The 26336-nt window shown below is 51.5% G+C and overlaps 1 protein-coding gene across 26 annotated transcripts in view; it reads right to left on the reverse strand.

Moving 5' to 3' along the window:
* The window catches only part of DTX2 (deltex E3 ubiquitin ligase 2), a 46597-nt gene that overhangs the window by 14843 nt on the left and 5418 nt on the right, over nucleotides 1-26336 (reverse strand). For 6 of the 26 annotated variants that reach the window (XM_063813742.1, XM_063813755.1, XM_063813752.1 and 3 more), the window contains 3 exons: nucleotides 12675-13031; nucleotides 10298-10937; nucleotides 1184-1284 (listed from right to left, as the gene is read on the reverse strand). In XM_063813742.1, coding sequence (XP_063669812.1) covers nucleotides 1184-1284; nucleotides 10298-10937; nucleotides 12675-12942 — 1009 coding nt within the window. In that variant the 5' untranslated portion in view covers nucleotides 12943-13031. 26 annotated transcript variants of the gene reach the window in all.

Here is a 26336-nt window from a genome sequence, read left to right on the forward strand (position 1 = left end):
GGGCAACATAGTGAGACCCTGTCTCTACAAAAAATAAAAAACTTCCCTGGCATGGTGGCATGTGTCTATAATCCCAGCTACTCAGGAGGCTGAGGCAGAAGGATCGCTTCAGCCCAGGGGTTGGAGGCTGCAGTGAGCTATGACTACACCACTGCACACCAGCCTGGGGAACAGAGCAAGATCCTGTCTCTTATAACAAGAAAAAAAAAATGGCCAGGCACGGTGGCTCATGCCTGTAATCCCAGCATTTTGGGAGGCCGAGGCGGATGGATCACTTGAGGTCAGGAGTTCAAGACCAGACTGGTCAACATGGTGAAACCCCATCTCTACTAAAAATACAAAAATTGCCCGGGCGTGGTGGCATGCACCTGTAATCCCAGCTACTCGGGAGGCTGAGGCAGGAGAATTGCTTGAACCTGGGAGGCAGAGGTTGCAGTGAGCCGAGATCCCACCCCTGCACTCCAGCCTGGGCGAGAGGGACTCCATCTCAAAAAAAGAAAAAAGAAAAAAAATCCTGCCACCTGTGGAGCTTCTGAAAACCCTGCTAGCCAGGCTGCTAAAACAGAATGGGTGTGGGGGCCAGCAGTAGGTATTTTTAAGGATCCTTAAGGTGAAAGGATTGCTTGAGCCCAGGAGTTCAAGACTTCAGTGAGCTGGGTTAGCGCCACTGCACTCCAGCCTGGGTGACAGAGCGAGACTCTTGTCTCACAAAAAACCAAACCAAATCCAAAACAGTTCCAAGATGTAAGATGTATGGTTAGTACAGCAAAAGATCTGCCTAGACCCAAAAGGTGCCTCTTATTCAAGATGTAAGAGTAACTACAGCCGAAATAGATCTATTAATTCCCCAGAGGGCCCATTTAAGGAAATGTTTAAAGTATTTCACGACAGGAAAGTGACTATTTAAATATAATGCAATTCAATGCAAAAATGTTAAAGGATGTGAAAAGGTCTGCACCCGAGCGCCCACCATCATCAGGCCCACGTCCCCAGAGAGCAAAAGGAGGGGCACCTGGGCTCACTCTGGGGTGACACCATCACCAGAAAGAGGCACTGCTCCCCCAGGGAGCCCCTTTGGCTCTCCCTGAGGATCCAGAGGGTGACAAGGCCCCACATCACAATTTCCTCCCCACCAAGTCCCGCAGGGCACAGACTGCTCTGCAGCCCGAGGGCAGGCACCTACCTGCGAGCGCCTGCTGGACTCTGCTGGGCTTTGGCATCTGCACGGGCACAGTGGCAGGGACGCTCCCCGGGCTGCTCGAGGGACCACTGGGGAGGGAGGCACTGGGGGAGAAAAGAGCAGAGCTTACTGCACACCGCTGACTTACTGGAAACGAGAGCTGGAGAAACACTGCGTCATGGCCAAGTGGGAGTCACTGAGGCGCCTTCGCGCTTTTACGCTCCTTGGGTGCCTGTGTGGAGGCCTTTGGTTTTGTTTTCCTGGGCAATTCAGAGAGACTCAGGAGGGGTGTGGTGGCTCACACCGGTAATCCCAGCACTTTGGGAGGATGAGGTGGGAGGATCACTTGAGGCCAGGAGTTTGAGACCAGCCTGGGCAACATAGTGAGACTCCATCTCCAAAAAAAATTTTAAAAGTCTGCCAAGTGTGGTGGTGCGCACCTGTACTTGGGAGGCTGAAGCAGGAGGATGGCTTGAACCCAGGAGGTTGAGGCTGCAGTGAGCCATGACCACATCACTGCAGTCCAGCCTGGGTGACAGAGTGAGACCCTGTCTCAAAAAAAAAAAAAAAAAAAAAAGAGACTCTGAAAACAATCATTTCATACCTGTTGTGAATAAAGAAAATAAAAAGAAAAAAAAAGATATTTTACACTCACTAGTGTCATCAAAATGCAGGCTTTCAGGCCAGGCGTGGTGGCTCACGCCTGAAATCCCAGCACTTTGGGAGGCCGAGGCAGGTGGATCACAAGGTCAGGAGATTGATACCATCCTAACACGGTGAAACCCCATCTCTACTAAAAATACAAAAAATTAGCTGGGCATGCTGGCACACAGCTGTAGTCCCAGCTATTCAGTAGGCTGAGGCAGGAGAATCACTTGAACCCAGGAGGTGGAGGTTGCTGAGACCGTGCCACTGCACTCCAGCCTGGACAACAGAGCAAGACTCCGTCTCAAAAAAAAAAAAAAAAAAAAATGGCTGGGTGCAGTGGCTCACGCCTATAATCTCAGCACTTTGGGAGGCCAAGGTGGGTGGATCGCGAGGTCAGGAGTTCAAGACTAGCCTGGCCAAGATGGCAAAATCCCGTCTCTACTAAAACTACAAAAATTAGCCAGGCGTGGTGGCAGGCGCCTGTAATCCCAGCTACTTGGGAGGCTGAGGCAGGAGAATCACTTGAACCTCGGGCAGCAGAGGTTGCAGTGAGCCGAGATCGCACCACTGCACTCCAGCCTGGGCAACAGAGAGAAACTCAGTCTCAAAAAAAAAAAAAAAAAAAAAGCAGGTTCTCATAGCACCTGTTTAGAGAAAAAACCTGGCAGACACCACTTTAACAAATGATCATGACCGTCATCACCAGTAAAAGACAGGTCAGTATCATAAACCCCACGATAGGATGCTCTGGGAGGGATGCAACACCATTTTGGGGGGATTTAATGTCAAAAATGCATTATCTAGCCTGGGCAACAATCAAGACCCCATCTCTAAAAAATAAAAAACTAGCCAGGTGTGGTGGCATGCACCTGTGGTCCCAGCTACTTGAGAGGCTGAGGCAGGAGGATCACTTGAGCCTGGGAGTTCAAGGCTGCAGTGAGCTATGATCTCACCACTGTACTCCAGCCCAGGCTGGAGACTCTGTCAAAAAAGAAATAATAAAGGGCATTATCTTTGTCCAAACATGGGAAAACAAGACAAACTCAAATTAAGGGACATTCAACAAAGCACCTCTTTGAAAGTAACAAGGTTATGAAAGATAAAGACTGACAAACTGTTCCAGCCCAGAGGAGGACGGGGAGAATAAGAACTGGAAGCGAAGTGGGACCCTGGATTGGATCCTGGGACAGAAAGAGGACAGTAGTGGGAAACTGGTGAAAAATCAAGAAAGAAAGAAAAAAAACCTTTAGTTAAGAGTATTATACCAGTGGTAATTTTCTTTTTTGGGGGGGTGAGGGGATGGAGTCTCGCTCTATTACCAGGCTGGAGTGCAGTGGTGTGATCTTGGCTCACTGCAACCTCTGCCTCCCAGGTTCAAGCGATTCTCCTGCCTCAGCCTCCTGAGTAGCTGGGACTACAGGTGCGTGCCACCACACCCGGCTAATTTATGTATTTTTAGTAGAGACGGGGTTTCGCCACGTTGCCCAGGATGGTCTTGATCTCTCGACTTCGTAATCCGCCTGCCTTGGCCTCCCAAAGTGCTGGGATTGCAGGAGTGAGCCACCGTGCCCAGTCAACCAGTGGTAATTTTCTGGGTCTGACAACTGAACCATGGTTATGAAAGCTGTTAATGTCAGAAGCCAAATGAGGGAGATATGGAAACCCAACTACTTTTGTTAACTTTTCCGGAACTTAATTACCATAAAATAAAGGTGGTTTTTTGGTTTTTTTTTTAATATGAGGGTTTTGTTCCCTACAATGATTATGTTCAAGTCACTCATTTGGTCTTTGGATTTATTTTTTTTGAGACAGAGTCTCGTTCTGTGGCCCAGGCTGGAGTGCAGTGGCATGATCTTGGCTCGCTGCAACATCTGCCTCCTGGGTTCAAGCAATTCTCGTGCCTCAGCCTCCCAAGTAGCTGGGATTACAGGCATGAGCCACCACATCCTGCTAATTTTTGTATTTTTAGTAGAGACAGGGGTTTCACCGTGTTGGCCAGGCTGGTTTCAAACTCCTGACCTCAGGTGATCTGCCCACCTCAGCCTCCCAAAGTGCTGGGATTACAGGCATGAGACACCATACCTGGCCACTCATTTGGTCTTAAGTCATCATATTTCTTTTTTTTAAGAGGTAGGGTCATGCCGGTAGAGTGACACACTGGAAGCATGCTGGGCCCAGAGTTGGGGTCTTGCTCTGTTACCCAGGCTGGAGGGCAATGGTGCGATCATAGCTCACTGCAGCCTCCACCTCCCAGGCTCAAGTGATCCTCCTGCCTCACCCTCCTGAGTAGCTGGGACTACAAGTGAGCACCACCACACCTGGCTAATTTTATATATATAGAGAGAGAGACAGAATCTTGCTATGTTGTCCAGGCTGGTCTGAAACTCCTGGCCTCAAGAGATCCTCCCACCTTGGCCTCTGAAAGCACTGGGATTATGGGCATGAGCCACTGTGCATGGCCTGTTTGAGTTTGTTTGTTGACTGTTCTCAAACAGGATTGCCTCTGTGGCCGTGCTAAGCAAAGAGCAGCTTCTTGCTCTCCTTGCCTACTCCCGATCCAAAGGCAAGGCTGGTAGTGGATCTGGGGGCCCTGATAATGCTAAGAAGGGCAGGGAGTCTGGACACCTGGGTCAAGGTCCTGACTCTACTGAACACTCAGTTTCATTCATTTGGAGCAAGCTCCTCCCCTTCCTCAGCTGGTTTCAACTCTTCCCCCCACTTTTTTTTTTTCTCGGAGTCTCACTCTGTCATCCAGGCTGGAGCGCAGCGGCGTGATCTCGGCTCACTGCAACCTCTCTGCCTCCCAGGCTCAAGCAATTCTCCTGCCTCAGCCTCCCGAGTAGCTGGGATTACAGGTGCCCGCCACCACGCCTGGCTAATTTTTGTATTTTTAGTAGAGATGGGGTTTCACCATATTGGCCAGGCTGGTCTTGAACTCCTGAACTCAAGTGATCCACCCACCTCGGCCTCCCAAAGTGCTGGGATTACAGGTGTGAGCCACCCTACCCAGCCCTCTTTTCTTTTTTTTAAAGGAAAGTGGATCATCTCTGATGGTCTCTGCAACTCTAAGGTTCCGTAAGTGAAGGCATTCAGGACCCTCTAGGGCAGCACTGAGCTCAAGCCCGTAGTTGGAGCCCAGAAAGCTGAAATTTGGCACTGCAAGTCTACAAAACAAATGGGCTATGCAGCAGGCTAGGCAGCACTGGCCCAGAGGGGCTCTAAGCCCATGGTGCACCCCCCTCTGCCCCGCCCCCACCAGAGATGGGGTCCCTGGCTGCTCCATCCCACAGAAAAATCCCAGGAAGTGAGGTCTTCCTTCACCAGGGAGAGGCACATATCTGAACGAGAACGTTTGCTTCCGTTCCTAAAGAACGAACAAGAAGTCCTTGCTTCCAAGGACTACAGGAGAAAGCAGAAGCACAGCGAGGCTTCCAGTGGGCGCTCACCCTGCGAATGGAGAGCAGGAACCAGGAGAATGTTCTGTAGAAAGTTCTAAAAATGTCACCACTTCCCCCATATAATCACAGTTCCTCCCCGGTGTGTGTCCCTGCTGTGACCTCTAGGAACTGAACCGTACAAGGATCCAGAGGTTCCCAAGATAGGGGCCCCTAGGGGTGGACGGAACCTCAGAGGTTATCAATCGCCCTCACCATCCTCAGAGGGCTCGGACCTGCAGAACGTTCCCAGATGGGGGCACCAACTGCCCCCTGAAGTGTCCTTCTCTGAGAAGTCCCTATAGTCATGGCCTCAGGCACCCTCCTCCTCTCCCCAACTCCTGGTCCACCTATTAGGCCCTCCCTGGCTTTCCTGTCTGTGACCATCTCCAGGAGATCCCAGACAGAGTGGGAAACGTGAGACATGAGGACTCCGAGTTTTCTATGCAGGGCGAGGGGCAAAGCCAGGAGGCCGGAGAGGAAGGAGATCCAAAGCCCCTCTCCAAGTCCACACCCTCTGGGATTGGGGCTGGCAGCCAGTCCCATGAGCTGCAGAGGCTGGAGACGATGCTAGAGGCGTATGCTCCCGCTCAAAGCCGTGTGTGCTGAGCATGGCAAGTCCCCTTCCCGAGCCTCAATTCCTCTACCTGTGAGGATGATTCCCAAAGGCCGCCAGGGCAGTGGTGACACCCAGGACAAATATCCATGGGGCCAAGGTCTTGGAGGAGCAGAGGGAGGTGAAGCCAGGCCCTAAGGGCCACCAGGCACTTTCCTGTAGGGCCCTAACTACATCCTGAAAACCACAGCAACAATAGAGCAGAAGGCAACCTCAGAAACCGACTAGCTCAAAAGAAGAAGAGGCAGGGCACGGTGGCTCACACTTGTAATCTCAGTGCTTTGGGAGGCCAAGAGTTTGGGACCAGCCTGGGCAATATAGTGAGACCCGTCTCTACAAAAAATTTAAAAAATTAGCTGGGCACAATGGCACAAGCCTGTAGTCCTGGCCACTCACGAGGCTGAGGCAGGAGGATCCCTTGAGCCCAGGAGTTTGAGGCTGCAGTGAGCCACGATCACACCACTTCACTCTAGCCTGGGTGAGAGAGTGAGACCCTGTCTCTTAAAACAAAACAAAACAAAAAACAAAGAAAAAGAAAAGAAAGAAGAAAAAAATAGAGAAGAAAAGAGACCGAGGGCCTATCATAAGTCAGGAGCAAGGCTCCATCTGGGCCCCATGACTCCAATCCCACAAGCCAAAAGACAGGTGGCAGCAGGAGGAAGAGGAAGTGAGTTCTTTTAGAGGCAAGGGCAAAAGCAGCAGCAGCAGCAGCAGCCCACCACAACAGAAAGCCACCAAGAGCTGAGCACCGTTTTGTAGGGCCACTGAGCCATTCAGCACAGAGCAAAAACGCCCACAGGCTTCACCTCGCTGAGCTGTGACAGACTGCTGGTCATAACCACCACCCCAAGCCACCCAAGTGCTAAGCAGTGTCACACTCTCTCCATTAAGGGAGACAAGAGCATGCATGACACATTTAGGAAAGATTTCCATCCAACATCATTAAAACACAAGTTTTGGTGCTTAAAGGGATCAACTTCAGCTACCAGGAAATCTACTGCCACCCAGCAGCTCAGCCCCAGATGACACGCTTTCTTGTATCACGGCCTGTTCCCAGGGGGCATGTGGAAGCTGTGCACGTGAGTTCCAGGAAATTTTTCGATTTCACGCGCTCACATGGTATTTCCAGTGGCTGCCAGTAAAAAGTCGGTTCTCGGGCTTCCCCAGCCCATGGCGCTGGCTCTAGACGGGCCCTGCCTGCCCTGCCTGCCTCCTCACATCCAAGGTAACTTTCACCTGATGCTGTTGACATGCACTTGGCTGTGAGAACCTTGCCGCCTGCTAGGTTAAGAGGTCAGGTATTTACTAAGCCCCGTCTGGCTCTACATCCATCAGAGGAGGGTTAACTGCAGGGGGCCTCACTACAAATCAGGCAGGGGAAAAGCCTGTTTTTCAGCGCGTAGATAGGCTCGTGCAGGTGAATTACACCTCTCCCAGCTCCAAGAAAACCAAAGGAATCAGGATGCACCTACACCTACCCCAGGAGGCAGGCCCCTTTGAGGCTGTTTCCACTAACAGAGCCTGCTGGCCTGGTTCCCTCCTGACTTACAACGTGGGGCAAGCCACAGCATGCCCACCCCAGCACCAAGGGAAGACAGACTGGCCCATCCACCTTGTTTTCTGTAACTTGCCTGGCCCACACCGGTAGGACCCACATCAGCACTTCTGGGGGCCCTCAGGCCAGGGACGGGGACCCCAGAGAAATACTGGGAGAAACGGAAATGGTTTAGGAAAGACCAACGAGGCCTAATACCAGGAGAAAGGAACAAATCCACATTAAATGACTTAACTCCAGAATCCCAGCTCTAGCACTATCTAGAAATTTGCCTCAAAATAATTCCTAAGAACTTAAGAAGCTCCAGGAAGCTGGGTGGAACAGAGCTGACAGAAGTCCCAGCACCTCTAAGAACCCTCCTGGGCCAGAAGATAGAGCACACTGTTCTCTGAAACAGGCTGACCCAGATACTCAGGGAGGGAAGTTGGGGGAGCATCTCCCTGAGCCTGGCTTGCCTATGTCTATGTCCTCAGAGAGCCCCAATGACACCTTCCTATACTCCCAACTCCCAGAAAGATCTCAGATGCACGTGCCCCAACTCCTGGCAGAAGATGCCCAGGAAAACTCTGACTCACCCAAGGCCCATCACCCTCCTGTCTACTGGCCTCCTCCTAGCTCATCCCTCAAGAGGCCTTTTGGGCCAGGTGTGGTGGCTCATGCCTATAATCTCAGCACTTTGGAAGGCTGGGGCAAGAGGATTGCTTGAGGCCAAGAATTCAAGACCAGCCTGGACAACATGGCAAGACCTTGCCTCTACGTAAAACTGAAAAATTAGCCGGGTGTGGTGGTGTATACCTGTGGTCCCAGCTACTCAGGAGGCTGAGGCAGGAGGATCACTTGAGCACAGGAGTTCAAGCCTGCAGTGAACCATGATTGCACCACTGTACGCTAGCCTGGGTGACAGAGCAAAACCTTGTCTTTAAAAATAGTAATAAAATAAAATTAAAATGTATTAAAAGAGCCCCCTGCCTTCCCGGGAATGTCAATAACTCCCCATGTGCCCCAGATAGCCCACTCTTGGGGTCTGGGCTGAATCCCAGCTCCGCTACTTGCTGGCTGTGTCGCCAACCTCATGGGCCTGAATGTGCTCTCCTGTAATCGAAGAACACTGCTCAGCCTGAGAGCATCGTGGGATGAGTGAAGTCACTCACAGAGCCTGCTCAGGAGGGCCTGGCACATGACACGAACCAATGAGCGGGAGGCGCTGTCACTGTGTCTTACACAAGCTGGCAGGGTCCTTGGAAACCCAGTCTGAACAAATACTAGAGGTCCAAGAAGCTGCCAAGGAGGTCTCAACCACCCTGTGAAGTTTCAGCCCTTGACGTGGCTGCGGTGGGCAGGGGTGGGCCGGTGAGCAGGGAGGCAGCAGGATGCCGACCAGGGCCAGTGCGGAGCAAGGAGATGATTTCCTCCCTGGGACCAGGGCGGCCCCAGGCCCACCCACTCCCTCACCACCCGCACCAGGGCACTCTCAGAAAGCCCTGTCCCAGCTACCACTCTGAATTCTCAAAATGTGCTCCAAGCCCAACATTCTCAATAATGAATGACGAAGCCCCAAGTCAGCCAGACAGTCAGAGGGCTACGGCCAGCCCAGAGCATTCACCTTGGCCAAATCCAGGGAAATCCTGGGGGGGTCCTCATTTTATCTTTTTTATTTTTTTCCCCCGAGATGGAGTTTCGCTCTTTGTTGCCCAGGCTGGAACGCAGTGGCACGATCTTGGCTCACTGCAACCTCCACCTCCTGGGTTCAAGGGATTCTTTTGCCTCAGCCTTCCAAGTAGCTGGGATTACAGGCGCTGGCCACCATGCCTGGCTAATTTTTGTATTTTTAGTAGAGATGGGGTTTCACCATGTTGGCCAGGCTGGTCTTGAACTCCTGACCTCAGGTGATCCGCCCACCTCGGCCTCCCAAAGTGCTGGAACTACAGGCGTGAGCCACTGGGCCGAGCTTTAAGACAGGGTCTCGCTCTGTCACCTAGTGGGCTGAAGTGCAGTGGCGCGATCACAGCTCACTGCTGCCTTGACCTCCTGGTCTCCAGCAATCCTCCTGCCTCAGTCTCCCAAGTAGCTGGGATTACAGGTGTGTACCACCATGCCTGGCTAATTAAAATTTTTTTTTTGTGTGTGGAGATGGGGTCTCGCTATGTTGCTCAGGTTGGTCTCTGACTGCTGGGTTCAAATGATCTTCCTGCCTTGGCCTCCCAAAGTGCTGGGATTAAAGGTGTCAGCCTCTGTGCCTGACCAATCTCATTTTAAATGCCACCCACTCTGGTCTGCACTGGGCCCGTGGTATCATTCTCTCTCTCTCAAGGAGCTGAGCGCTCTACCAGGCACTCTGGGCTGGGCTGCATCATCACGGGGGCCAGGTCACCCGTGCCACCTGCAGCCACTGCCACGTGCTCCACATTCTGCCCTCCCTCACACCGCGCTGACAGCCCCTTGCACTAGACTAGGGCTCAGGGGTAAGGGCTGATACTCTGGTCTCTGGGTCCTTAGGGCCTGGCACAAGGCGGGAGTCAGTGTACAGGCAGTGACCCAGTGTTCTCGGGCACAATGCTCGCCATGCAGCCCGCAAGCAGAGGCCACAGGCCTTTAACTCTGCTCCATGTGGAGGCCCTTAATCATCGTGAGTGAAAGGACTGTAGATTCTAACCCGTGTGGTGACCGCCAGGACTCAGGTACAAGGGGTCAGGTAGGCTCTGGACGGCCACGGCACCTCGGCACCCACATGCCACATGCAAATGAGACGCCACGGCAGGACCACCTAGGGGGCAGGAGCCGCATCTGCAGGAATTGGGGTGAGTCTTCCCGGCTAAGAGCGGAAACACAGGGCAGACAAAACGAGCGGCCGTTGCCCACGATACCTGACTGCACCGGAGGTGGAGGATCCTGGGGGCAGGTGCTGCGGTCCCAGGTGGGAGAGGCTGGAGCGGTAGACGGGCTGGCTCCCCAGGGAAGGAGGAGCTGCGCCCCAGGGGTTGGTGGTGTTCAGCCTGGGCGCAGACCGGGCCCCAGAGAGTGAGGGTTTGTTGTACGGTGCAAAGGCCTGGTGGGTCCCGAACACAGAAGCGGTCCTGTGTGGGGGGTGCTGGGGGGCGGGGTATGCAGGGAGGTTGGTCATGGAGTGGCGGTAGCGGCCTGACACGGGGCCAGTTCTGCTGCCACTGAGGCACTGGTGGCAAGAGCAGGCGACGCCTGTGTGGCCCGGCGGAGCGATGATGGTGGTCACCGGGTAAGGCGGCCCTGCTTGGCGCCGCACGCTGCGGCAGAAGCTGGAAGTCTTGTTGGTCTGCGTGTGGGTGGTGTAGTTGACAGTGTAGTTGTACCCCAGGGGGGCCAAGTCCACGAGCTGGTTGCCCCTGGCCACCTGCTGCTCCAGATAGTCACAGACGCTGGCTTCATAGGCGGTCCAGGAGCCATCGTCGCTCAGCCACTCCCAGACGACACCTCGGCCAGGGGCTGAGTGCTGGGGGAACAGGTGTCTCCGCACAGCCCGCATGGTGCCTGTTTTCAAAGGAAAACAAAAGGTTAGTCTGCTAGCATCCCCGAGATACAGGGAACGTTCAAATTCTTTTTTCAACCGCCAAAATAAACAAATAGGAACACAGTAGGTACACAGTCATGCTGCTATTTATTTATTTATTTATTGTTAGAGGCAGGGTACCCCTTTGTCGCCCAGGCTGCAGTGCAGTGATGTGATCATAGTTCACTGCCACCCTGACCTCCTGGGCTCAAGCGATCCTCCTGCCTTAGCCTCCTAAATAACTGGGACTACAGGCACATGACACCACACCCAGCTAACTTCAAATTGACCTCTACAACACCTGCCACTTTCATTCCCCGATTAACACTTCCTGCTCTCTGCCACGATATGCAATTTCCATGTTATTATTTATCCTGTCTGCTATCTTTCTCAGTTGACTTCACACACTGTGAAGGCAACGACTTGGGAGCTGACTGACAGCCACATTTTCACAGACTCTACGACACTCCTGGAAACACATAGTTTCCAGGGCCGGGCATGACGGCTCAAGCCTGTAATCCCAACACTTTCGGAGGCCAAGGCAGGAGGATCACTTGAGCTCAGGAGTTGAAGACCAGCCTGGGCAACACAGGGCGATGGAGACCCAGTCTTTACAAAAAACAAACAAACAAACAAACAAACACGAAAAAAAAAAACCCATACTTTTTAAAATAAAACTAAAATTAAAATTGAAAAAAAAAAAAAAGGAAAAACCAGTTTCTCAAGTTTCCTCACTGGTGACACTGTGGGCCAATAATTCCTTATTGCAGGGCCAGCCCAGTGCACTGCCGGATGGCGAGCAGCATCCCTGGCCTCCACCCACCAGATGCCAGGAGCACCCCCACCTCCCACCCACTCAGCTGTAACAACCAACAATGTCTCCAAACATTGTCAGATGGCCCCGGGGACAAAATCACCCCCAGTGACAACCACCAGATAAGAGTAAGGGATGGCTCCGAGAGGAAACTGGTGCCTCATTCTCAATAATACTGATCAAAACACACTGCAGGTCCAGGCGCGGTGGCTCATGCTTGTAATCCCAGCACTTTGGGAGGCCGAGGCAGGCAGATCACCTGAGGTCAGGAGCTTGACACCAGCCTGGCCAATGTGGCAAAACCCCGTCTCTACTAAAAATACAAAAATTAGCCAGGTGTGGTGGCGGATGCCTATAATCCCAGCTACTCGGGAGGCTGAGGCAGGAGAATCGCTTGAACCCAGGAGGCAGGTGTTGCAGTGAGCCGAGATTGCGCCACTGCACTCCAGCTTAGGCAACAGAGCCAGACTCCGTCTCAAAAAAAAAAAAAAAGATCAAAACACATCGCAGACCAAAAAGCAGAAACGCACACATGCAGAGGGGCGCAGTTGCCTGCCCAGGGCACACAGCCACTGAGTGGTGGGACAGGGCCCTCTGAACTCCTATGACGCACCACCTCCATGCCGGCCTGCCGGCCAAAGGAACCCTTCAACCTCTGTGGTCGGGACAGGCATTTCTGCTTTGCAAGACAAGGGGAAGGGCCTCCCACAGTGCCTCTCCCACTGTGAGCTGCACTCAACCTATGTGGATGTTCCCACTCACTGCACCCACCCACCACCACGTGTGCTGCAGGGAGAGAGCAGAAGCTCTGTAAGTCCCGTCCATCACCCCAACACCTGGCGCAGAGCCTGTGGGAAAGCAGGTGCGGCGCCCAGATATGTGCGAGAGGCAGACAGCGTCTTACCGGTGTCCTGGCGGAACTGGGTCCAGCTGGGGAGGTCAATAATGTAAGGGGCCAGCGAGGGGTCTGCCTGGCCCAAGGGGATGCTGTGGGCCAGGCTCCCAAGCCCAAAACGTTGGCCCTTCTGCTGGACAAACTGCTGCTCAATGAAGCTGCAGACGGTGGCACTGTAGGGGTGCCAGGTGCCCAGCCCGTCCTGCCATTCCCACACGGCCACAGCCACGGGGCTGGTGTACACCTGCACCAGGGAAGGGCTTGGGGCCATGGCCATCTTCCCAAGGAGTCCCGCTGCTTTCCCAAACAGCTTCAGACCCCTCTGGCCTGGAGTCCCGGGGTCATTGCCCAGCGCCTCCGGCAGATCTGTGAACAGGACAGACATGAGCAGTTACCAATGCACATCAGTAGCCCTGCAGAATCAGCCTCAGCGCAGGGGAAACACGTGATGCTTTTCCACAGCTGATTTTTTTTTTTTTTTTTTTTTTTTTTGGTTACAAGGTCTCACTCTCTCACCCAGGCTAGAGTGCAGCAGTGTGATCTTGGCTCACAGCAGCCTCAAACTCCTGGTCTCAAGCAATCCTCACAACTCAGCCTCCAGAGCAGCTGGGACAATAGGCATTCACCACCACACCCAGCTGATTTTTTTACTTTTTGTAGAGATGATGTCTGTGTTGCCCAGGCTGGTCTCAAACTCCTAGCCTCAAGGGATAGACTCGCCTCAGCCTTCCCAAGTGCTGGGATCACAGGTGTGAGCCACCGCACCTGGTCTCACGCTTGCTTTTCTTCCCCTAACACCTTAAGGGCATCATGAATCAAGAACCTGATCCTGTCTCTTTGCTGTGGCAGCCAGGAAGAATTCAAAGTCAATCCCGCAGCCTACGTACCGCCGCACAGGCCCATGAAGAAAGAGAGCATAAATTCCGGGTGCTAGTCACCAGCCCAGCTTCTTTCTTGCTACTGATAATTCCCCTCTGACCCAACTGCTTAGTGTGTTTCATCATGCATGTATTTTTTTTTCTTTGAGATGGAGTTTCACTCTTGTCACCCAGGCGTGTGATCTCGGCTTACTGCAACCTCCACCTCCCGGGTAGGTTCAACTGATTCTCCTGCCTCAGCCTCCCGAGTAGCTAGGACTACAGGCATGCACCACTGCGCCCAGCTAATTTTTTGTATTTTTAGTAGAGACGGGGTTTCACCATGTTGGCCAGGCTGGTCTCAAACTCCTGACCTCAGGTGATCCACCCACCTCAGCCTCCCTATTAGCACCCACCATCCTGAAGATGAGAACCCAACATTTCTTGGAAAGGAGCAGGGTTTGGGACACCCAGGGAGCAGGGGCAGAGCTGGGAACTGCAGCACAGGTTCTAGCTCCTCATGTCTCCCAGGTGCCCTGAAGCATCGCTAACCAAAAAGGAAGCCCTAGATGGGTACCGAATCACCCCTCTCTGGCCTCTCCAAGGCTCTCTGCACCCACTCCCCCACCTGGCCCCTGCTGACCGGCCACCAGGCCCAGGGAGCTCTTCCCCACATCCCGAGCTCCACCTCCCGAGACCTCCTTGCAGTCACTCCAGCCCACCCTCTTCCCTTGCGAACACTCCACGTCCTCCAGGCCCAGCTTGCATCACTCAGGATGACCCATCACACGCCCTCTGCACCCTCCACAGCACCGACCAGAACCCTAGTAACCGTGTCCACGTGTGGCTGTGACCACAGTCCTTCTGCTCCTCCCCAGGTGGCAGCAACCCCAAGCCTGCTTCATTCACAGCTGCATCACCAGGACCCAGGAGGGGCCACGTGGTGAGTGTTCTAGAATGTTCTACACACCGCTTCAGAATGACAGAGTGAATGTGGACAATGATTCCGCTCAGCACCTGGAGCTGTCTGAATAAGAAGAGGCCTGCAAATGCCCCACCTGATGGCTGCCCCCCAGGGCACCGGCTGTTGGAGTGCCGGTCCAGGGTCCAACATTTAGTAACCAACATCAAATGTACTTGTCTCTCCTAAGCTGCACAGACTGCCAAGGTGACATTTCTCCCACTTATGGACAGGAAACCAAGGCTGAAAGAGGTCAAGGGGACTGGGTGTGGTGGCTCACACCTGTAATGCCAGTGTTTAGGGAGGCTGCGACAGGAGGGTGGTTTGAGCACAGGAGTTTGAGGCCAGCCTGGGCAACACAGTGAGATCCCATCTCTGCAGAAAATTTAAAAGTTAGCCAGGTGCGGAGGTGCATGCCAATAGTCCCAGCTACTCAAGAGGCTGAGGCAGGAGGATGGCTTGAGCCCAGGAGTTAGAGGCTGCAGTGAGCTATAATCCCAAGGCACTCCAGCCTTGGTGACAAGAGGTCCCACCTCTACAAAAAAAAAAAAAAAAAATCAGAGCTGATGCAGTGTGTGTGCACACTGATGCCAGAGCCCAGGCCTGCTTCTTTCCAGGTGCTGCTCCACATCTGTCTCCCTTCCAGGGAAGGTGGTCTTACCCTTCTCACTGAAACCTCGCTGGGGTAGTACAGTCTGGGACCACACCAGAAGCCAGGGTCCCCATCTTATCACAAGCCATGCGACTATGAGGACGTCACTGTAACTACCTGGGTCTCAGTTTCCTCACTGGCAAAATGGGGATAAAATATGATGTGTATGCTTGGGAATCACCAGATTGTATCAGTGGGGGCCCTACTGGCCAGGGTCCTTCATGGGCGTGTTGTCACAATGAGGGTGTATAGTGCTTGAGAGACGAGGGTCATTCTCTCCTTTTCCTTTCCCCCTCTTTAAGCAGGGCCTGTAAGTGAAGCCCAAGGTAAAGCTCAGACTGAGCCCTCCTAGCTAAGAAAATGGGCCTTAGAGCCAGACCCGACCTGGGTTTGTTCTCTGTGCTGCCTCTTAGTCGTGTATGTGTGACCTTGGTTGAGTAACTCAAGGTCACACATACACTACTTAATAAAAGGTGACATTTATTTATTTATTTATTTATTTAGAGTCCGAGTCTCACTCTGTCACCCAGGCTAGAGTGCAGTGGCTGCAATCACCACTCACTGCAGCCCCATGGCCTCCTGGGCTAAAGCCATCCTCCTGCCTCCACCTCCCGAGCAGCTGGGACTACAGGCATGTGCCACCATACTCAACTGATCTCTTAATTTTTTGTAGAGACGGGGGTCTCCCTCTGTCACCCAGCTGAGACTACAGGCACGCGCCACCATGCCTGGCTATTGTATCATCTTGATGGAAGTATCTAAGCTCTCCAAGCTTGCTTTCTTTGGGAAAATGCAGTTATCAACATGTATCCTAAGTGTTTTTCATGAGGATAACACAGACGGGTGTGTATAAGATGCCCACACAGCACTAGGCATACAGCAGAGAGTCAACCCATCTTGGCCTCCCTGCCTCTCCTGGCCCCTCACCCCTAGCACTTGCCCACCCTTTCAGTCTCAAGGAGGAATGGCCACAAGGGCAGCCCTGAGTACACAGCATGAGAACACAGGTGAGTCAGGCCTGCAACAACTCCGAACACAGGAATTGGCAGCTCTGTGGGTGCCAGGCCCGCCACGGAGCTGCCAATTCCTCCGACAAAAGCCCACAACCCGCCCCGAAGATCAGACCTGGAGTGCCCTCGGGCGGGCAGGCAGGCGGGCGGGCGGAATGGTTCAGCTCAGTGTCTTCAATTAGAAGTTTCTGTAACCACAATGAGGTACAAATCAGAGGACTGCCTTCCAAGCCAATTACTCCTGGGTGTCACGCATCTCTCGGGCAGCCACGGCCGCCTCCATCATCGGCACACGGGGTATGTCCCAACATGTCCTCATGGCCTGGATGAACCAACTCTCACAACTCTGCAAAAACAGCCTGGGAAATACAGGCGAGGACTTCAGCTAAAACTTTCCACGAAGGCACGCAGCCTCCCCAATGGAGGGCGCGCCATGGCCCAGGCCCTAGGAGGGTACTGGAGACTCCAGAGGATGACAAGGCACACAAGCCCCTCCATGACCAGCCACTGTTCCTACTCACACCAAGCCCGCCACCTTTGATACCTACATCTAATTCTAGAAAGTTCCAGAACATTCCAAGCCACTTACCACCTTCTAGCAATTGATCCTCCCTCTATACCAGCCCCCAAGCAAACACGCCCATCCTTCCAGACCCAACCATGGTATCCCCTTCTCCTGGGCCCCCTGACCCACAGCTTGCCAGAGAGGGCTGGCTCCCCCCACCCTTGTGTGCACGGCGCAGGGCACTTATGCAAACACAACTGCACTCCATGGTTTCAGTGGCCTTCTCCCCACCAAAACAGAAACTCCCTGAGGGCAGAGCTGGGGCTGCAGCTCTTCAGGTGCCCAATATCCCAGAGGCTCTGAAACACCAAAGGAGGGGTGAGCCTTCTGCTCCGGGGGCACAGGCACCTTTGAGTCACTGCCCAGAAACGCCCACTGCGTTCCCCTTGAACCCAGCAATTATGCACAATACAGTGGCGTGTCGGTGCACCAGTCTCTGCAGCAGCCTCGGCTTAACCATCACTTAGCTGCAGCTTAAAAACCTAATTTGTTCCAGCTCCTAATGATGTGGGTTCTTCATTATGAAAATTATTAGTATTATAATTGGCCATGGGAAAAAGCCTCAATTTGGAGGCAGCCTAAACACTTTACAATAAAGGAATTCTTGCACCAATTATGGAACATTCTAATGACGGAATACAAATCAGTCTTAAAAAATGAAAGAAAGGGCCAGGCGCGGTGGCTCATGCTTGTAATCCCAGCACTTTGGGAGGCCAAGGCGGGCGGATCGCTTGAGTCCAGAAATACAAGACCAGCGTGGGCAACACAGCAAAAGCCTGTCTTTACAAAAACTAGAAAAATTAGGCATTTGTGGTGGTGCGTGCCTGTAGTATCAGCTACTCAGGAGGCTGAGGTGGGAGGGTTGCTTGAGCCCTGGAGGTTGAGGCAGCAGTGAACCATGATTGCACCACTGCACTCCAGCCTGGGTGACAGACAGAGACCCTGTCTCATAAAAATAAATTAATTAAAAATTAAAAGTCTGGAAAGAACAACACTAAAATGTCACTGGAATCAAAGAATTATGGGATTTTTTTCTTTTTTTTTATTTTTGAGAAGGAGTCTTGCTCTGTCGCCAGGCAGGAGTGCAGCAGTGCAATTTTGGCTCACTGCAACCTCCGCCTCCCGGGTTCAAGCAGTTCTCCTGCTGCAGCCTCCCAAGTAGTTGGGATTACAGGCACGCACCACTACGCCTGGCTAATTTTTGTATTTTCAGTAGTGATGTGGTTTTGCCACATTGGCCAGGTTGGTCTCTAACTCCTGACCTCAAGTGATCCACCCCTCAGCCTCCCAAAGTGCTGGGATTACAGGTGTGAGCCACTGCACCTGGGCTATTCTTGTCTTTACCTCTTTCTGTACTTGCAAATGTTCTAAAATAGTCATATAACTTTTTAATGATCAAAGGGTTTTTTTTTGTTTTTGTTTTTGTTTTTGAGACAGAGTTTCATTCATGTTGCCCAGGCTGGAGTGCAATGGCGTGATCACGGCTCACTGCAACCTCCGCCTCCCGGGTTCAAGCGATTCTTCTGCCTCAGCCTTCCAAGTAGCTGGGATTACAGGCACCCACCACCAAGCCCGGCTAATTTTTTTTTTTTGTATTTAGTAGAGACGGGGCTTCACCATGTTGGCCAGGGTGGTCTCGAACTCCTGACCTCAGGTGATCTACCTGCCTTGGCCTTCCAAAGTGCTGGGATTACAGGCGTGAGCCACTGCACCTGGCCAAAGTTTTTTTTTTCTTCTTTTTTTTAGTATTAACAACTTTGACCAGGAAAAACAAACCCTGCTTTTCCTTTACAGTCTCTCGTCAGGTCTTCGCCACAAATCTCTGTCCAGAGGATCATGGCTGAGGCACCATGGAATGCTGCTGTTCTACTGGAGATGCAATTTCATCCAAAAGAAAAAGGGAAAAGTATCCAAAAGTCTTTCTAGTCTCCAGGCATTTAGAAAAGCTTTAGAACAAGATCTGCACTGGCACAAGAATTTGAGTGGAAATCACCCTGCCCAGCTGTGAGCCCCGGGGCGGGTGAGCCACACACTTGGATCTCACTGCAGTTGTGGCCTCTGGGAAGAAGGCTTTGAATGCAGATTTTAAACAGGTACTCAACTCAGACTGAGCCACGGCTACTTTCAACTTAACAATATGTGAGAAACCCATCTGATCACTGCAGACCTGCTGAAATCTGTTACAACTAATCCTTCAATCCTCACCAGAATGCTGGCTGTCCTGCCTCTGCCGTCGCGAGAGAAGATGAAAGCTACTGGGTGGCCACAGGGCAGTTATGTCCCCTTCTCTAGGTTCTGTGATTCTGGCAGTTAGAATGGGTTTCCAGACTTTTACAAGCAGAAACCCTTATACATGTGATTATATGCTGTCCGTCAACATGTAAAACAGGCCAAGCATGGTGGCTCACACCTGTAATCTCAGCGTTTTGGGAGGCCAAGGTGGGAGGACCACTTGAGGCCAGGCGTTTGAGACCAGTCTGGGCAACATAGCAAGACCCTATCTCTTAAAAAAAAAAAAGAAAGAAAGAAAGAAAAGGAAAAGAAAAAGAAAAAAAAAAGTAGGCCAGGCACGGATCACCTGAGGTCGGGAGTTCGAGACCAGCCTGACCAACATGGAGAAACCCCATCTCTACTAAAAATACAAAATTTGCCGGGTGTGGTGGCACATGCCTGTAATCTCAGCTACTAGGGAGGCTGAGGCAGGAGAATTGCTTGAACCCGGGAGGTGGAGGTTGCAGTGAGCCGAGATCGCGCCATTGCACTCCAGCCTGGGCAATAAGAGTGAAACTCAGTCTCAAAAAAAAAAAAAAAAAAAAAAAAAGTTAAACACAGAAATGTGGGACGTTGTTTTTGACACAGAGGTGGCCTCCATTCCTATTTTTCTTCAAGAGAACCATGAAGCTCCTTTGCAAAATAGGTGAGTTCTTTTCTTTGAGACAGAGTCTCCTTCCATCACACAGGCTGGAGTGCAGTGGTGCGATCTTGCCTTACTGCAACCTCTGCCTCCCAGGCTCAAGTGATTCTCATGCCTCAGCCTCCTGAGTAGCTGGAACTACAGGTGTGCACCACACCACACCTGGCTAATTTTTGTATTTTTAGTAGAAACGGGGTTTCACTATGTTGGCCAGGGCTGGTCTCAAACTCCTGGCCTCAAGTGATCTGCCCACCTCGGTCTCCTCAAGTGCTAGGATTACAGATGTGAGCCACTGCACCTGACTGCAAAATGGGAGAGTTCTGAGAAGTGTGGACTGGAAACCAGTGAGAGGAGGTAACTTCTAGAACCTCTTCCCAGCTCTGATCCACTAACATGGTCTAAACTTTCCAAACTCAACCCACATCACCGTTAAAGTCCTTATTTTCTAAGCTGTTTCTCTTTCGGGCACTTTCCAGGAGGCCTGGGCCTGAAACTCCACACCCCACCAGCTGACACAGTGTGCGTGACCTGGAACTAGAAATGACCTTCTCACAGGGCAGATGGCCACCCACGGGGGATGCCTTGTTAGAAAGCCTCTCCAAAGACCTGGGAGAGTCAAATCCTGACACAAACATATCAAAGAAATGGTCTACTTTACTAGAAATTTTGTTTAAAACATACAAGTTAAAATCAGCGGCTGAGCATGGTGGCTCACACCTATAATCTTAGCTACTCGGGAGGTGGAGGGAAGAGGATCGCTTGAGGCCAGGAGGTCAAGACCAGCCTGGGCAACACAGAGAGACCCCCATCTCTATTTATTAAAAAAAAGGGAAAAGAAAACAATTTGGTAATATATATATCAAGAGGTTTAAAAATGTTCACTTCCTTTGATCCAATAATTAAGACTCTAACTTCAGAAAATTATAGAAAAATTTTGACGTGAAGCTATTCACTACAGCACTGTCTCTATTACATAAAACAGAAGCATAGGGCAAACTCTATAGAAGTCAATAAAATGTTAACAACTGTCTTTGAGTGGAGAAACGATAGAAGACCTTTTTTTTTTCTTTTTTTTTTAAACTTGCTTCTTTTCTTCTTCATATATAGGAGACATTTTGTTTGACTTCCTTATATATCTGAACTTTTCACATTTTCTAAAGTGAGAAAGTATTACTTCTATTATCAGAAAAAAACTCTCCTGGCCAGGTGCAGTGGCTCATGCCTGTAATCCCCAGCACTTTGGAAGGCTGAGGGGGGCGGATCATCTGAGGTCAGGAGTATGAGACCAGCCTGGCCAACATGGTGAAATCCCGTCTCTACTAAAAATACAAAAATTAGCTGGGCATGGTGGCATGCACCTGTAATCCCAGCTACCTGGGAGGCTGAGGCAGGAGAATCCCCTGAACCCAGGAGGCGGAGGTTGCAGTGAGCCGAGAACTGCACCATTGCACTCCAGCCTGGGCAACATGAGCCTCAAAAAACAAAACAAAAAACAAACCTCCCTTAAAATGCCAAACACTTTTAAAAGGTCATAAATATAAACCAAACCACCACCACCGCTGTGTCTTACCATTATTACTTTAAATGGCTGCTGCTATCCCAGTGTAGTTTCACTAATATCAGGCCCTGTCAACTTACCATGGCACCTCCCTGACAACAGACACATCCCGCCATCCCCGAGCTCCACAAAAATGGAAGAACAAACCATCCATGTTCCTATGACAGTAGTCCTGTGAGCACGGCGAGATGGGGCTTTGCTTGAAAAGGGATCACTCAGGCCAGTGCCTCCCACATCTTACTGGAAGATGGCACGAAACTAGCATGTGATTTGTCTCTTGCACAGTGGGTGGCCGGAAGGGAAGTGACAACTCTTCTGGCTGGGGCCTCCAGGGATAGGTCAGAGCAGAACCTTCCAAAGGGCACCCATGGTGCCGGCCCCAGTAACCTACAATTCCCTTGTGGTCAACCAGCTTCTCCAGAACCAAGAACCCACTGGCTCCTGGGTGGCCAAGAGCAATCTGACCACCTGCAGCCAGTCAGAAGGTGGAGCCCTGGTTTACCGGCCTACCCAGAGGGCAAAGTAGGGGAGTAATAGGGGCAGCAGTGGATGTGTAATGGTAACAGTAATAGCAGGCCTGGTGCAGTGGCTCACACCTTGTGATCCCAGCACTTTGACTGGCTAAGGCAGAAGGACTGCTTTGAGCCCAGGGGTTCAAAGTTGCAGTGAGCTATGATCGTGCCACTACACTCCAACCTGGGCAACAGAGCGAGACCCTGTCTCTTTAAAAAAAAAAAAATAACAGCCAAGCAGGAACCCGCATCCAGGAACACAGCCCTTTGCTCCTCCCTCAGAATGAATGGAAACCAGGCTGGGCGCGGTGGCTCACACCTGTAATCCCAGCACTTTGGGAGGCCAAGGCGGGCGGATCACGAGGTCAGGAGATCGAGACCATCGTGGCTAACATGGTGAAACCCTGTCTCTACTAAAAATACAAAAAATTAGCCAGGCGCGGTGGCGGGTGCCTGTAGTCCCGGCTACTAGGGAGGCTGAGGCAGGAGAATGGCGTGAACCCAGGAAGTGGAGTTTGCAGTGAGCCAAGATCGCGCCACAGCACTCCAGCCTGGGCGACAGAGCAAGACTCCGTCTCAAAAAAAAAAAAAGAACGAATGGAAACCAGACATCAGATGTTTATGCCCAAGAAAAGCAGGATTTCGTTCAGCACTACTCCCAGATCGTTAGGGTGCTGACTGAGGATGAGATGGGGCACCCAGAGACAGGAGATGCTACTGCCCGGCTCAAGGAGGTCCTGGAGTACAATGCCATTGGAGGCAAGTATCACCGAGGTTTGATGGTGCTAGTAGCGTTCCGGGAGCTGGTGGAGCCGAGGAAACAGGATGCTGATAGTCTCCAGTGGGCACTGACTGTGGGCTGGTATGCGGAACTGCTGCAAGCTTTCTTCCTGGTGGGCAGATGACATTATGGATTCATCCCTTACCTGCCAGGGACAGATCTCCTGGTATCAGAAGCTGGGCATGGGTTTGGATGCCATCAATGATGCTATCCTTCTGGAAGCATGTATCTACTGCCTGCCGAAGCTGTATTGCCGGGAGCAGCCCTATTACCTGAACCTGATGGAGCTCTTCCAGCAGAATTCTTATCAGACTGAGATTGGGCAGACCCTCGACCTCATCACAACCCCCCAGGGCAATGTGGATCTTCGCAGATGCACCGGAAAAAGGCACAAATCTGTTGTCAAGTACAAGACAGCTTTCTACTCCTTCTACCTTCCTGTAGCTGCAGCCATGTACATGTCAAGAATGGATGACAAGAAGGAGCACACCAGTGCCAAGAAGATCCTGCTGGAGATTCAAGAGTTCTTTCAGATTCAGGATGATTACCTTGACTTCTTTGGGGACCCCAGTGTGACTGGCAGAGTTGGCAATGACTTCCAGGACAACAAATGCAGCTGGCTGGTGGTTCAGTGTCTGCTACAGGCCACTCCAGAACAGTACCAGATCCTGAAGGAGAATTACAGGCAGAAGGAGGCCGAGAAGGTGGCCCGGGTGAAGGCACTATACGAGGAGCTGGATCTGCCAGCCGTGTTCTTGCAGTATGAGAAAGACAGTTACAGCCACGTTATGGGTCTCATCGAATAGTACGCAGAGCCCCTGACCCCAGCCATCTTTCTGGGGCTTGTGCACAAAATCTACAAGTGGAAAAAGTGACCTAGAGACTGCAAGGGCGGGGAGAGAAGGCTCTCAATAAGTAAATTATTGTGTAAAATAAATAAATAAATGAATAACAGCAATGGCTACCAGGTAAAGGTTTACCAGGCACCAGGCACTGTGCTAAGCCCCTCCACCTGACTAGTAATTCTCGTTGGTCCTCACAACTGGGGAAGCGGGATATTTCCATACCACAACTGAGAAAAGTGAGTCACCAGAAGACATGCAGCTTGCCCAAGGATATCCAGGGACTGAGAAAACCCAAATCTGTTTCCAGAGTTCCTGTCTTTCCCACCAAGACAGACTGACGACGGACAAACTGGCCTGTAGATGTGTTTTGCTTGGGTTACTAAGGTTTGGCTTTTAAAAACTGAGCTGATGTTTAAAAATTGGAATATTTGGCCGGGCTCAGTGGCTCACACCTGTAATCCCAGCACTTTGGGAGGCCGAGGCAGGCAGATCATGAGGTCAGGAGATCGAGACCATCCTGGCTAATGCAGTGAAACCCTGTCTCTACTAAAAAATACAAAAAATTAGCCAAGTGTGGTGGCGGGCGCCTGTAGTCCCAGTTACTCGGGAGGCTGAGGCAGGAGAATTGCTTGAACCTAAGAGGTGGAGGTTGCAGTGAGCCAAGATTATGCCACTGCACTCCAGCTTGGGCGACAGAGTGAGAATCTGTCTCAAAAAAAAAAAAAAAGGAATATTCACAGTAAAAAAAAAAAATCTAGATTTCAAGCTTCCCTTGAAAATCAGAAAAGATGGCAATATTTGCAGGCTGGACCTAGATATATGATCTACCTAGCAACACCAGCTAAACTGCAATGGTGGCTGGAACGTCCTCTCTGGGTGGCCACAGCTACCACGACTCCCTATGGCTAGGGCCAGCATGCTTTTCCTGTAAAGGACAGAAAAAGTCTTTGCAGTGACTCTGCCACTAGACCACAAGAACAGCCATAAACAATGTGTAAACAGGAGGGGTTGCATACCAATATAACTTTATGAACAAAATCAGGCAGTGGGGCTGAATGCGGTGGCTCACGCCTGTAATCCCAGCACTTCGGGAGGCTGAGGTGGGTGGATCATTTGAGGCCAGGAGTTTGAGACCAGCCTGGCCAATACAGTGAAACCCCATATCTACCAAAAAAATACAAAGATGAGCCAGGCGTAGTGGCGTGCGCCTGTAGTCCCAGCTACTTGGGAGGCTGGGGCAGGAGAATCACTTGAACCCAGGAGGCGGAGGCTGCAGTGAGCCGAGACTGTGCCACTGTACTCCAGCCTGGGCAACAGAGTTAGACCCTGCCTCAAAAAAAAAAAAAAAAAAAAAAAAATGCTGGGCGTGGTGGCTCACGCCTATAATCCCAGCACTTTGGGAGGCCAAGCAGGGGTGGACCACCTGAGGTCAGGAGTTCGAGACCAGCCTGGCCAACATGGTGAAACCTTGTCTCTACTAAAAATACAAAAATTAGCCAGGCATGGTGGCTGGTGCCTGTAATCCCAGCTACTCAGGAGGCTGAGGCAGGAGAATTTCTTGAACCTGGGAGGCGGAGGCTGCAGTGACCTGAGATCGTGCCATTGCACTCCAACCTGGCAACAGAGTGAGACTCCATCTCAAAAAAAAAAAAAAAAATGGCAGTGGGCCAGATTTGGCTGAGGGTCCATCGTTTGCAGACCTCTGCCCTGTGGCCTCCCTCACATCTATTACTGTACTTTCACACTCCTACAGTTGAGCAATACTTCTCTGAACTCATGTCTCTATCAAAAAGTGAGAGAGTGCTCTGCCTCTGGCTAGCTTTGCCAACAACACGCCCTGCCCTCTGCAGACATGTCAGCCTTTGCCCAACACCTAAGGGTGAAATACAGCATCCAACAGCACAGCAGGCAGCATGCCAACAGCACCCGCCCCTGGGAAGCCCCAGGTGCTCCCCAGAGCCACACCGGGCGTTGATAACATTCTCTGCATCCGGGAATCAGGCCCTGGCCTCCCTCTCCCCTCCTCCCCTCCTCTCTCCATTCCCCCCGGATCCTCAGGATCTGTTCCCATGGCTTCAATATTCCCTTGCATACGGATCACCCAAAGCTGTCCTCGGGATGCCCTGCCCGAGCCCCTCAAACCGTCAGCTCCTGCCATCTGGACCTCCTGGCAGTGCCCAGGGCAGGTCAGGATGTTTCATGCCCTTCGTCCCCCACTGAGAATGCCCATCGCACTTGTCCACTTACTCATCTCTTAATTCCTAGCTCAAGACTCTGCCCTGTGAGATCTTTCCTAAGTTCGCTCCCGCTCCACAGGCAGAAGTGGCCACTTCTAACAATCAATGCCCACATGACGTCTGAGTGCCATTATCTGTCTCCTCCACTGGAGAATGCATACGCTCCTTAAAGGCAAGGGTTATGTTCAGGAAAAGACTTCAAACCAGACCCAGAAAACTGAGTACTAGGGAAAAAATACATTTCGCTATGTTAAAATGAAGAATGGCTGATCAACAGAAGACACCTTAAAGAAAGAGGAATAATAGGTTAAAAGCTGGGAGAAGATATTTGCAATAGACACGAAGGATTAAAATCAGCAATATATAAAGAGCCCTATAGATCAACAAAAAATAAAGCACCAAGAACCCTAATGAAAAACTGGCAAAAGACATGAATATTTCACAGGAAACACATATGCCAATAAACATAAGAGGAGATATTCAGCAGCAGGGCTCAGGGACCTAGAAACCAAGTTCCCAAAGATTCCATTTTCTACCCATTCACTTGGCCAACAGCAAATGTTGGTAAGACTGTGGAGCTGCAAGACACAGGACACTGCTGGTAAAGTGGATACTGGTATAAGCACTTCATTCAGGAAATGGTCTAGCAATAGCTACGAAAGATGAACACTGCCGAGCACGGTGGCTCATGTCTATAATCCCAGCACTTTGGGAGGCCAAGGCGGGTGAATTGCTTGAGCCCAGGAGTTCAAGACCAGCCTGGGCAACACAGTGAAGCT

The sequence above is a fragment of the Pan troglodytes genome, chromosome 6 (assembly GCF_028858775.2).
Source record: "Pan troglodytes isolate AG18354 chromosome 6, NHGRI_mPanTro3-v2.0_pri, whole genome shotgun sequence".
Taxonomy (NCBI): Eukaryota; Metazoa; Chordata; class Mammalia; order Primates; family Hominidae; genus Pan; species Pan troglodytes.